Consider the following 12,334-nt stretch of genomic DNA (forward strand, 5'->3'; position numbering starts at 1 on the left):
TGTATAACATCTAGCTTGTTCAAGTTTCCTTCATTGGCCAAATACAACATAGTAGAGCAATAATCTAAATGTGGAGCAACTATAGTTTTATAAATCAGCTCTGTAGTGTTTCCATTTAGTTTATTTCTTAATCTTCTAAGAAAATTGACTTTTTTAGACACCTTCTTTAGCACATATTCAAAATTTGCTGCGAAAGTTAGTTTTGAATCTAGTATCACACCTAGGTACTTAATTTCATTTACTTTTTCAATTTTTTCGTCATTAATTGTCAATTTTAACTCTGTGTTATGCGTTTTGTTGCCTATTTCCATATATTTTGTTTTGTTGACATTCAGTTTTAATTTGTTTAATTTCAGCCATTTCGCTATATTTTGTAGGTCTTCATTTAATTTATTGATTGCATCTATGTACTCTTTACATGAAATATAGATTAATGTATCGTCTGCAAATAATCTAATTTTGCAATGTTTTATGGTTTTAATTATATCATTAATGTAAATAATGAATAGAATTGGACCTAATACCGACCCTTGTGGAACACCGAGGTTGTTTTCTATCGGTTCTGATTCTGAGCTTTCCACTTTTGTTACCTGTTTTCTTTCATGGAGATATTCTTTGAAAAGATTTAGAGCTACTTCAGAAAGACCTATATCTTCTAATTTTTCCAAAAGTTTTTTCCTTTCTATCGTTTCGAATGCTCTTTTAAAATCTAAGAATGCTGCAATGGTGATTTTTTTATTATCTGTTTCTTTCTTCCATGTATCAATCACAATGTTTATTGCAGCTTCACAAGAGTTATTATTACGGAATCCTGATTGTTCGTCACATAATATATGATGTTTTTCCAAATACTCAACGAGTTGTTTCTTTATTACAATTTCTAGTACCTGTTCGTATTTTGGTAACATATTTATAGGTCTAAATTCTTCACATTTTCTGGTATTAACAACTTTCGGAATCGGGATCACAATAGATGTTTTCCATGTGTTTGGAAATTTTCCACTTCTTAACGATTCATTTATTATGTTCAGTAGATGAGGTCCTATCACTGGCATTGCATCCCTTAAAACTGTAAAACTTATTCCATCTGGACTCTCTTTTGATTTGGTGCTGTTTAAAATCTGTAAAAGATATGTTTCATCAATCTCTTTAAACCCAAGTTTTTCTCGGTTTAGGGTAACATTTCTCACGCGGTTGTCTTCCTTCAGTATTGGTATACTCTGATGTAATTCCGTTATGCTGTTTACAAAATATTTGTTGAAGCAGTTCTGTATGCTACCCTGTATCTGATGTGGAAATTCAATGTCATGTTTCATCCCTTTATCTTCAGTTTGCATTAATCCTTTTATGGTTTTCCACATTTTTTTAGTGTCTCCTTTTTCACAGATAATTTTATTTTTGAAGTAATCGTTCTTACAAACTTTCAGTTGTTTTGAGTATTTATTTCTTGCATTTTTGAATGCTTTCCAGTCTTGTGAGTTTCTTGAGATTTTTGCAATTTTGTACAGTCTATCTCTTTCATATTGTATTGATTGTAGTTCTATGTTATACCATTTATTTGTTCCTCTTATTTTAGTAGTTTGGATTGGTATTAACTGGTCGATTACTTCTTGAAGGTTATTTATTAATGATTTAGACTTTTCATTAAATTCCATTTGATGAAGTTCATTCATATCACCCAGAAGTTCAATTAACCTTTCACTGTTATATTTTTTATAATTTCTGTATTTTATTATTTTGCTGGTTTTCGTATAAGTTCTTTTTGTGTTATCTGTAATGTGGATAAGGTTATGGTCGGTTATTTTTGGCTTATCTAGAACTTTTACATTCAAATCTAATCTGTTGGATATGACAAGGTCAATTAACGTCCTGGATTTATCCGTTATTCGTGTCTCACTTTTAACAAGTTGTTTCATTCCCGATGCTTGGATAATTTTTTTAAGTCTTTTAGTATATGTATCATTCAAATTTTTGAAATTTATATTAAAGTCACCAGTTAGGATATTATCTTCTTCCTCTTCTAGGTTTTGGGTGCACCAGTTCTCTATAAATGATAAAAAGTCTTTTGTACTTGCATTTGGAGAATGGTAAATTACTCCGTATACTCCTTTCTTATATCCAGAAGTTATCCTGATCGCTAGTATCCAGCAGTTCTTTTCATATTGTGTGTTAGAAATAACTTCATATAATATGTCTTTTTTGATAATTATTATTGCTCCCCCTGTATGTCTACTGTAGGAATCACAGCGTATTGTTGTATATCCTTCAAAAGTAACTTCGCTATCTTCAATATCGCATGTTATGTGAGTCTCGCTTAACATTACAAGTGCAGGATCATTTCGTTCAATTAGTATCTGGATTTCTTCATTATTCGATATCAGACTCTGAATATTTAAGTATATAATTCCTTGCAGTTGGTTGCTTTTTATAAAAAATTTACCTTCTTCTTCTCCAATTCCAATTTCCTTTTGTATACTGGACATTCGAAGCTCCACGCTGGATGATTTGAGTCTAGGTTTATCTTCAACTTGTTTTTAGTATTAATACAATTATTACACTTTTCTGTTCCTCTAATAGCCTTGCATTCTTCACTTTTATGACCACCTGTACATAATATGAATATTGAAACGCATACAAACTGCTTACTGCGGTTTAAATCCAATGACTCCACCTTAGATAAGATTTCACTATATTTGTAGGTTCAAGTGACCGCTCAACTTGCCATAGTATCTTATATAACATGAAATGAACGGATGCCATAGTCCCACTGGTTCCAGACGGTTAGGAGCAGCAGAAAAATGTTTTATTCAAGTCCGGGCCTGCACCTACATGAAATACGTCAGCATGTCTATTATCAGTTATGTGTTTAGTAAACACTGATTTCACTTTGGCTTTGCGACTTCATGTCAGGGCAAGAAACTTTTGGCTTAAACATTTCAATTCCGTCGTTAAATTTTTATTGCTTTTAAGCCACTATGGAAAAAAGTTTTCAAAATCCTTTCGTTGTAAAAAAACGCATCAATTTTCTCGTATTCCCCGGCGTTGCGCGGGCTTAACACGGAGCTTTGCGAAATTTATTGTAGATAGGACTGTCAGCTTGGACCTTTTCTTTTTCTAGGTAGGTTAAACGGGTCGTGCCGTTTGACGCGTAGGAACTATTTCATAGTAACTGTTTCAATACATCATTTTAACCTTTCCCTTATTGTGCTAAAAAATCCACGCGTCCCTATGCTGTGTAGTCAATACACATCTCAAAATAAGCGATTTAATATCGAAAAAATATGAATATTCATAGCTAATCGCTTATGTTTATTATATTTTAAATCAAAAGTGATAATAATTGTAATTTGATTGCTGAAAACAAGAAAAAACCATCGGCAGATGCTAAAAAAAGAAGAGTCCTTATCTATTACAAAAACAGCTCTACTTTATCTTTCATGTGAATTCAGTGATAACATTTAGTATCTCGTAACCCGTCGCGGTGTACAGACGTTCTGACTCTCGTTAAAATGATATTTTTTAAAATAGTTCTGGTTTTGTGCTTCACAATCATCTCTGGGATTAAACAATTTGAAGATGGTATGTTATTTACAAAATGTATTTATCCTGTTTAATATGCGCAGATATTTTGAATCTTTACAAGGCCAAAACGCACCACATTATAATAATAATTGTGTAGCGCTTTTTTAGTGAAAAATCACCTCTAGGGCGCCTTACAATTTCAAGTACTATATAGGCATTACCTTATTATTTTTTTTTAATACAGCGACTATTTAAACATTGTACATATAAAATATGATGTTAAATATATGTATAGTGAGTTGTATTTCTTAGTACTCCTCACTAGGGTGACCTGTACTGGGGCGGACTAAAGTTATTCATTTCTGTTTTAATAGTTTTCTATGTCGTTTTTAATGTTTTGTTCAGATTTTTTTTCATAAATCTCTTTCAGCCAGATTTTTATTCTTGATTTGTAATCATTCAAATTTTCTATTCGCTTTATATCAGGGGAAAGGATATTGTGGAGCTTCGTCGCAAAATAAATATAATTTATTTGCCCGAATTTGGTTTTATGACCTGGAATATTTTTTATGTCATTGCGATTTGACCTTGTTTGATGAATACGCGGTACTGTAGAGGATTCAGTATTTTTGAATAGTTTCAATAATATATTTTTAGCATATATTTTTTGTGCATTTGGTAACTATTGAAAATTTCAATCGAAGGCGTTCTTATGGGTAATTTCAGTATGGTCTTAATGATTCCTTTTTGAATTGTGTTCAGGTTATGTATATACTTAGATACAGTAGATCCCCATTCTTTAATTCCATATTCAATACGAGAATGACATAAGACGTAATAGATATTTTCATGACTTTTTTATTTACCACATTTCATGGATTTTTAAAGAAATATATCAGTTTTGTAAGTTTTTCCGTGATACCTTTAATATGATTTGATCTCATTTTTTTTTTTTTTTTTTTTTTTATTTATAAAGAAAAAACCAACAAATCTTTTCACATCTATAAATAATACACTCATAAAATATACAAATAAAATCTAATGAGATATTTTCATATTAACTTCAAAGAATAACAAAAAATTAAGTGTCCAGTACCCGTGGGATAAAATATTTACAAAAATTCAGAATTTTAAATATTTGATAAATACTAAAATAGGATATTAGAACTCAAATAATAAGAACAAAAATTATTCTCCTTATTATTTATTGTAGTAATGTTACATTGTTACTATGTTCTCATTAGCAATTAGTATCGTCTGTAAGTGGGTAGCCACAGTTCGATAATGCCTTCAGAGGGCGAAACAGCTGTCACGCGTAATAATAATAACACAGCAGAACTTGTTTAAAAATAAACTGTTTTTATAAACCCATTAACAATATTATTGAAAATATAAAAAGGAAAAAATAAAATGGGGTTCTACAAATTAAATTTAATAACAATAAATAAATGAATAGTTACTTTTCAAATCAAAAGGCATAGCATATATCTAATACGAATAAACATGTAACGTTTTGCAATGTAGACATGCTGAATCTGTTCTGTAGGTATTTAAATAGTGCTAGGTCCTGTGTAGGTGTAACGGTGCAGGTACGCGAAACACGACAGATTCGAGCGGAACACCCAACCACAGTTTGCTGTCTTGTTTGTTGACAGGAGTAATGAGAATTAGTCATTTCCTAGACTTGTAAGTCAGCTCGTTTGTGAAAGGAGTTTTGCCTCTTTAACACCCGTATTGACACAGACCTACCTTAACCCGCCTCGCGACGTGCACAACCGGGTAATAATAAAGTTCCCTGGCTTTATTATAAATATTGTTTTGTATCGAAGGATAGCATCACTTTTCAAATTCTCAACTCTTGGCTTTTATTGGCTGGAGCGGATAAACGAAAGTAAATAGTATAAAAAGTCGAGGATGCCCGTAAAGATATTCATTTGATATTGTCAGTCAGTGAGTGACGTCGGGTCAGGTCTAGAGTAGTGAGACAGAATTGTGTAGCGGTCCTTTCTCTCTGCCTACCTCGAGCACGATATGAATCTAGTTTTCTTTTCTCATTTTATGATATTTGTTTGTTTGAACAAACAAAGAATTGAATTGAAATTCTATATTACATAAATTAAGTATTGAAATTTGAATTTTTCGAAGAAAACTTCTTCTAACTGCTTTTCACTTTGTGATGGCATTATTTATTTTTTATTAAAACACAAATAACTTAGTTTACATCACTTTATTTCGATACAAAATCTCAACATGTTTCATGAACCAAGTTCACTTCATCAGGAGCACAAGTATACTAAAGTTATAATTAAAATTAGGTCTAGAAAGAAGAGGTAGAAGGAGTGGGGAGGGGTAAGAGTGGGGGAGGGTTATTCAAAGTAGGAATTAAAATGTCATTAGACGGGAAAGACCGGGTAATTGGGAAAATATTTAAAATGGGGTTTATAAAATTTTTTTGTTTATTAATAATATCTGCTTTCATATTCACGTGTTTTCTTATTTCTAGGATTTCAAAATTATTGATTTGAGATACCTTGTAACCAGAATGTAGTATTTTAAAACCTGAATTAATATCGAAAGTATGGTCGTTATTTAATAAATGTTCCGCAAATTCTGATTCACAGTTTCCCTTTAAAGCCCTAAGATGTTCTTTAATTCTGATCTCAAAGTTTCTATTAGTTTTTCCTATATAAAAGGAATTAACAATCATTACAGTTGAGTTTATAAACACCTGATTTTTTAGTTTGACTATCAATATCTTTATTATTAAGAATATATTTTTTTAATTTGTTATTCGTATAAAACGCCGGTTGAATAGTGAAGGGGATGTTTTTATTTATAATTTTGGAAGTATCATTATCTACAAATAGAATTCTACGCCATTGTTTGTTTGTATCTTTATAAATAGGATAAATATAAAGTTTAAAGAATTTATGTTAAATTTTTTTATTTAGTATTTCATCTATCAATTTATTAGGATAGCCGTTATTAGATGCTATTTGTTTTATGATATTTAATTCTGAGATATAATTAGGATCCGACAAAGGAATCGAAATTAATCTATTAAGCATAGAATGGAAAGCTGCGACTTTTTGAGAAAAGGGATGATTTGATGAATTATGAATGACAATATCAGTGTACGTGTCTTTACGGAAAATATTAAAATCTATTTTATTACCTTTTATTGTTAAATTTAAATCTAAGAAATTTAAACTCTTATCTATACCTATTTCTAATGTAAATTGAATATTTTTGTGTATTTTATTTAAAAAGTTTAAGAACATGTTAACATGTTATAAGTAAGTAAAATACACAAAAATATTCAATTTACATTAGAAATAGGTATAGATAAGAGTTTAAATTTCTTAGATTTAAATTTAACAATAAAAGGTAATAAAATAGATTTTAATATTTTCCGTAAAGATACGTACACTGATATTGTCATTCATAATTCATCAAATCATCCCTTTTCTCAAAAAGTCGCAGCTTTCCATTCTATGCTTAGTAGATTAATTTCGATTCCTTTGTCGGATCCTAATTATATCTCAGAATTAAATAACATAAAACAAATAGCATCTAATAACGGCTATCCTAATAAATTGATAGATGAAATACTAAATAAAAAAATTTAACATAAATTCTTTAAACTTTATATTTATCCTATTTATAAAGATACAAACAAACAATGGCGTAGAATTCTATTTGTAGATAATGATACTTCCAAAATTATAAATAAAAACATCCCCTTCACTATTCAACCGGCGTTTTATACGAATAACAAATTAAAAAAATATATTCTTAATAATAAAGATATTGATAGTCAAACTAAAAAATCAGGTGTTTATAAACTCAACTATAATGATTGTTAATTCCTTTTATATAGGAAAAACTAATAGAAACTTTGAGATCAGAATTAAAGAACATCTTAGGGCTTTAAAGGGAAACTGTGAATCAGAATTTGCGGAACATTTATTAAATAACGACCATACTTTCGATATTAATTCAGGTTTTAAAATACTACATTCTGGTTACAAGGTATCTCAAATCAATAATTTTGAAATCCTAGAAATAAGAAAACACGTGAATATGAAAGCAGATATTATTAATAAACAAAAAATTTTTATAAACCCCATTTTAAATATTTTCCCAATTACCCGGTCTTTCCCGTCTAATGACATTTTAATTCCTACTTTGAATAACCCTCCCCCACTCTTACCCCTCCCCACTCCTTCTACCTCTTCTTTCTAGACCTAATTTTAATTATAACTTTAGTATACTTGTGCTCCTGATGAAGTGAACTTGGTTCATGAAACATGTTGAGATTTTGTATCGAAATAAAGTGATGTAAACTAAGTTATTTGTGTTTTAATAAAAAATTGAAATTTGAAATTCAATTCACAACCCCAAGCAACGCCGGGTACCTACACGTCAGCTAGTTATACAAAACCTTACTTCAAACCATTCACAACCCCAAGCAACTCCGGGTACACGTCAGCTAGTTATACAAAACCTTACTTCAAACCATTCACAACCCCAAGCAACGCCGGGTACCTACACGTCAGCTAGTTATACAAAACCTTACTTCAAACCATTCACAACCCCAAGCAACGCCGGGTACCTACACGTCCGCTAGTTATACAAAACCTTACTTCAAACCATTCACAACCCCAAGCAAACCCGGGTACACGTCAGCTAGTTATACAAAACCTTACTTCAAACCATTCACAACCCCAAGCAACGCCGGGTACACGTCAGCTAGTTATACAAAACCTTACTTCAAACCATTCACAACCCCAAGCAACGCCGGGTACCTACACGTCAGCTAGTTATACAAAACCTTACTTCAAACCATTCACAACCCCAAGCAACGCCGGGTACCTACACATCAGCTAGTTATACAAAACCTTACTTCAAACCATTCACAACCCCAAGCAACGCCGGGTACACGTCAGCTAGTTATACAAAACCTTACTTCAAACCATTCACAACCCCAAGCAACGCCGGGTACACGTCAGCTAGTTATACAAAACCTTACTTCAAACCATTCACAACCCCAAGCAACGCCGGGTACCTACACGTCAGCTAGTTATACAAAACCTTACTTCAAACCATTCACAACCCCAAGCAACGCCGGGTACCTACACGTCAGCTAGTTATACAAAACCTTACTTCAAACCATTCACAACCCCAAGCAACGCCGGGTACCTACACGTCAGCTAGTTATACAAAACCTTACTTCAAACCATTCACAACCCCAAGCAACGCCGGGTACCTACAGGTCAGCTAGTTATACAAAACCTTACTTCAAACCATTCACAACCCCAAGCAACGCCGGGTACCTACACGTCAGCTAGTTATACAAAACCTTACTTCAAACCATTCACAACCCCAAGCAACTCCGGGTACACGTCAGCTAGTTATACAAAACCTTACTTCAAACCATTCACAACCCCAAGCAACGCCGGGTACCTACACGTCAGCTAGTTATATAAAACCTTACTTCAAACCATTCACAACCCCAAGCAACGCCGGGTACCTACACGTCCGCTAGTTATACAAAACCTTACTTCAAACCATTCACAACCCCAAGCAAACCCGGGTACACGTCAGCTAGTTATACAAAACCTTACTTCAAACCATTCACAACCCCAAGCAACGCCGGGTACCTACAGGTCAGCTAGTTATACAAAACCTTACTTCAAACCATTCACAACCCCAAGCAACGCCGGGTACCTACAGGTCAGCTAGTTATACAAAACCTTACTTCAAACCATTCACAACCCCAAGCAACGCCGGGTACACGTCAGCTAGTTATACAGTGTTTTGAAGTTAAGTAGTGAGTAGGTAGTATTGTGAAGTGGTCAGTAATATTGGTATTGTGTTCCGTATGGATAGTTTGTTTGTATCATGATGTCCTCAATACATAATACATTTAGAGTGTCTTCGTTATAACCTAACCTTGTTGGTAAAATAACTGTTTAAATAACTATTTATGGTAAAATGAGAAGTAAGTGAAAGGGTAAAGAGGTGTAAAAAGCCGAGGGTCGCTTTCGAATCTCCGTCGAATTCCTCTTAGGGTCAGCTGCTAACAGTTTCATCAAAAATATCTTCATTTCATCTAATTCAAAGTTCAAGGCATATATCCCTACTTTCAATGTCACTCGCATGGGCCTGGTCAGAGGTATCTCGACCAATCTGTCCATCGCAGAAATTCCGTCTTCACTTTCAACCCCCAAACACATTGGCAATCCCATAAAAGCCAGGAGGCTAAATTACAAGGACTCCTCTGAGGGTATAATTTCCTGGAAGCCCTCCCAATCTGTCGTTATCACCTTTGAAGGTCAATCTCTTCCCTCCCACGTATATTTATTCTTCAACTCATTACCAGTTGAAATGTATACTTATCCCACCACTCAATGTTTCAATTGCTGCCGTTTTGGTCATACCAAAGCTGCATGCAGATCTCAACCCAGATGTTTTAAATGTGGAGAAAACCACGCAGCTGACTAATGTCCTTCTTCCTCCTCACCTAAATGTTTTGACTGCTCAGGCTCACATACAGCTATCAACACATCTTGCCCTGAACAATCTCGCCAAAAAAATATAAAATTTCTATGGCCTCTCAGAACTTGTCTTTTCTGCAGGCTTCTAAACTATTCCCGCCTGTCAAAAAATCATTTTCTGAGGCTTTATCCAGCAACTCCTCATCCAACCCTCTTCCTTCCACTACAACAACTTCTTCTCGTTCAACTAAATTCACATACAAAAACGCTATCTCTAAACCGGCTCCTGGATACGATCAGCAACAACACAACTCACTGCTCTTAAATCCCAATGGTTCACCTCTTTCAAATGCCACAAATGGGTGTGCAAATAATTATAATCCGTCCCCAATGAACTCTCTTAAACTTTCTGAAAAACTCTCCCAAGACAATTCTTCATTTATCCAAACTCTTATTATGCTTCTAATTGACCTTATTTCTTCTCAAACTAATCTACCGTCCAACGCTGCTACTATTATTTCCACATTAAAATCATTTATTCAAAATGACTCTTCAGGAAGTCAGAATACTTCAGTGGAATAGCCGAAGTGCTATTTCTAACAAATCTGATCTCCTTAACCTATTAAATTCCAACATTATTTCTTTGGCTGCTATCTCGGAGACTTGGTTTACTCCATCCACCCACTTAAATGTGGGAGGGTATTCCTGTCTCCGCGACGACCGCCCGGAAGGTTCGGGCGGCGGTGCTGCCCTTTTTATTAAAAAATCCATATCATTTTCCCCAATAAATAATATCAAACCCCCCAATGCTGACTTCCAAATGGTTGCAGCTAAAATAAAGGACATATCCCTTATTTCAGTCTATCTTCCCCCAACAGCTCACTTCAATAAACAAACTTGGTTGCAAATTGTAAGTCAACTAAGCCCTCCTTTCTTTATATTAGGCGATTTTAATGCCCATTTCCCCGTCTGGGGTTCTGCTTTCTCCGACCGAGATGGTCGAAGTGTGATGGATTTCCTAGATCAATCCAACCTTTTCCTTTTGAATGACGGATCTCCTACTAGGATCTCACGCCCCAACACAAACCCCAGTGCAGTGGATCTCTCGATATGTTCTACTAGTCTGGCTTCTCTCTCCTCGTGGGTGGTGTCCCCCGACCCTTGCTCCAGTGATCATTTCCCGATCACCATTACTTTGACGGCCGGCATAGTCCAGTGGTAACGCATTGGACTGCCATTCCGAAGGTCGCGGGTTCGAACCCGGCGTGCGCAAAAAATTTTTATTTGATTAATTTGTGTTATTTCACAATTAATTGATTAAAATAATATATTGTATATTTGCGGCACGTTCCAGAGTGGAAGATACTACCAGTATCGCCCTGGTGTAAGACCACCATTCAGAATTGAAACGTTGCTCCAAATGGCTTTAGCCGTGTTTAGTGACTAGATCTGAATAGCCAGGTACTTCCCCACCTTCCTCTTTCCCTTCCCCACTTACCTTCAGCCTCACAACATCTCCCAATTGGGGATGCCATAGTCTCACTGGCTCCAGACGGGAGCAGTTGGGACTCTTGTGAGGTATTCACTATAAAAAAAAAATAAAAAAAACTTATCAAACCTCTTTCCAATCGGACAAGTCTCATATTTCGACAAAAATTGAAACGAAACACACCAAATGGGATGAATTTAACTCTCATATGGACAAGTTCCTATTAAATTCACCCGCCACCGATATATTTTCCGTCAAAGATGATTATAATAACTTCAAATCAATGTTCATAACTGCAATAAATAAATCAAATCCTCCCCCTAAAACTAAATCTCTCAAAAAACTCCCTCCAACTCCCTGGTGGGATGAGGAATGTTCCAAAGTAGTAAGAATTCGGAAAGCTAAATCTCTTTCCTATCGTTACAATATGACTATGGAGAACTATCTTATATACAAAAACGCTGAAGCCAATGCCAAAAGGGTATTGAGGTCAATACCGTCTTCACCATAAGGGCACACGGGGCCCGTGCCCAGGGCCCCCATTCTCAGGGGGCCCCGAAGGACTGACAATTTCTCTCGCGAAACGCGACAATGCGTGCGGTGTGCGCGCATGCGCGCGAAAAAAATTTTGTATGCGATTTTGACCCTTCTGTATACAGAATTTGTATAAAGAACAAGGTCAGAATCGCTTGCGCCAGCATCATTGATGATATAGCCACTAGTTTCTTTCACCTGGCAACACCAGAATATTTTTAAATAATTTATCTTTGGAATCGAAATGTCAAATTTGCCGCGATGCAAATCTGATGCGTGAAACTTGACG

The 12,334-nt window shown here is 34.6% G+C and overlaps 1 protein-coding gene across 1 annotated transcript in view; it reads left to right on the top strand.

Annotated features, from left to right (window-relative positions):
* Positions 1–3,486: 3,486 nt before the first annotated feature.
* LOC149416447 (uncharacterized) overlaps positions 3,487–12,334 on the top strand; it is a 110,360-nt gene continuing 101,512 nt past the window's right edge. The window contains exon 1 of the mRNA XM_089641687.1: positions 3,487–3,579. Coding sequence (XP_089497813.1) covers positions 3,510–3,579 — 70 coding nt within the window. The 5' untranslated portion in view covers positions 3,487–3,509. The remainder of the gene's footprint in view (positions 3,580–12,334) is intronic.

Source organism: Hesperophylax consimilis, chromosome 17 (genome assembly GCF_061612785.1).
Source record: "Hesperophylax consimilis isolate HC1 chromosome 17, BYU_Hcon_1.0, whole genome shotgun sequence".
NCBI classification, from domain to species: domain Eukaryota; kingdom Metazoa; phylum Arthropoda; class Insecta; order Trichoptera; family Limnephilidae; genus Hesperophylax; species Hesperophylax consimilis.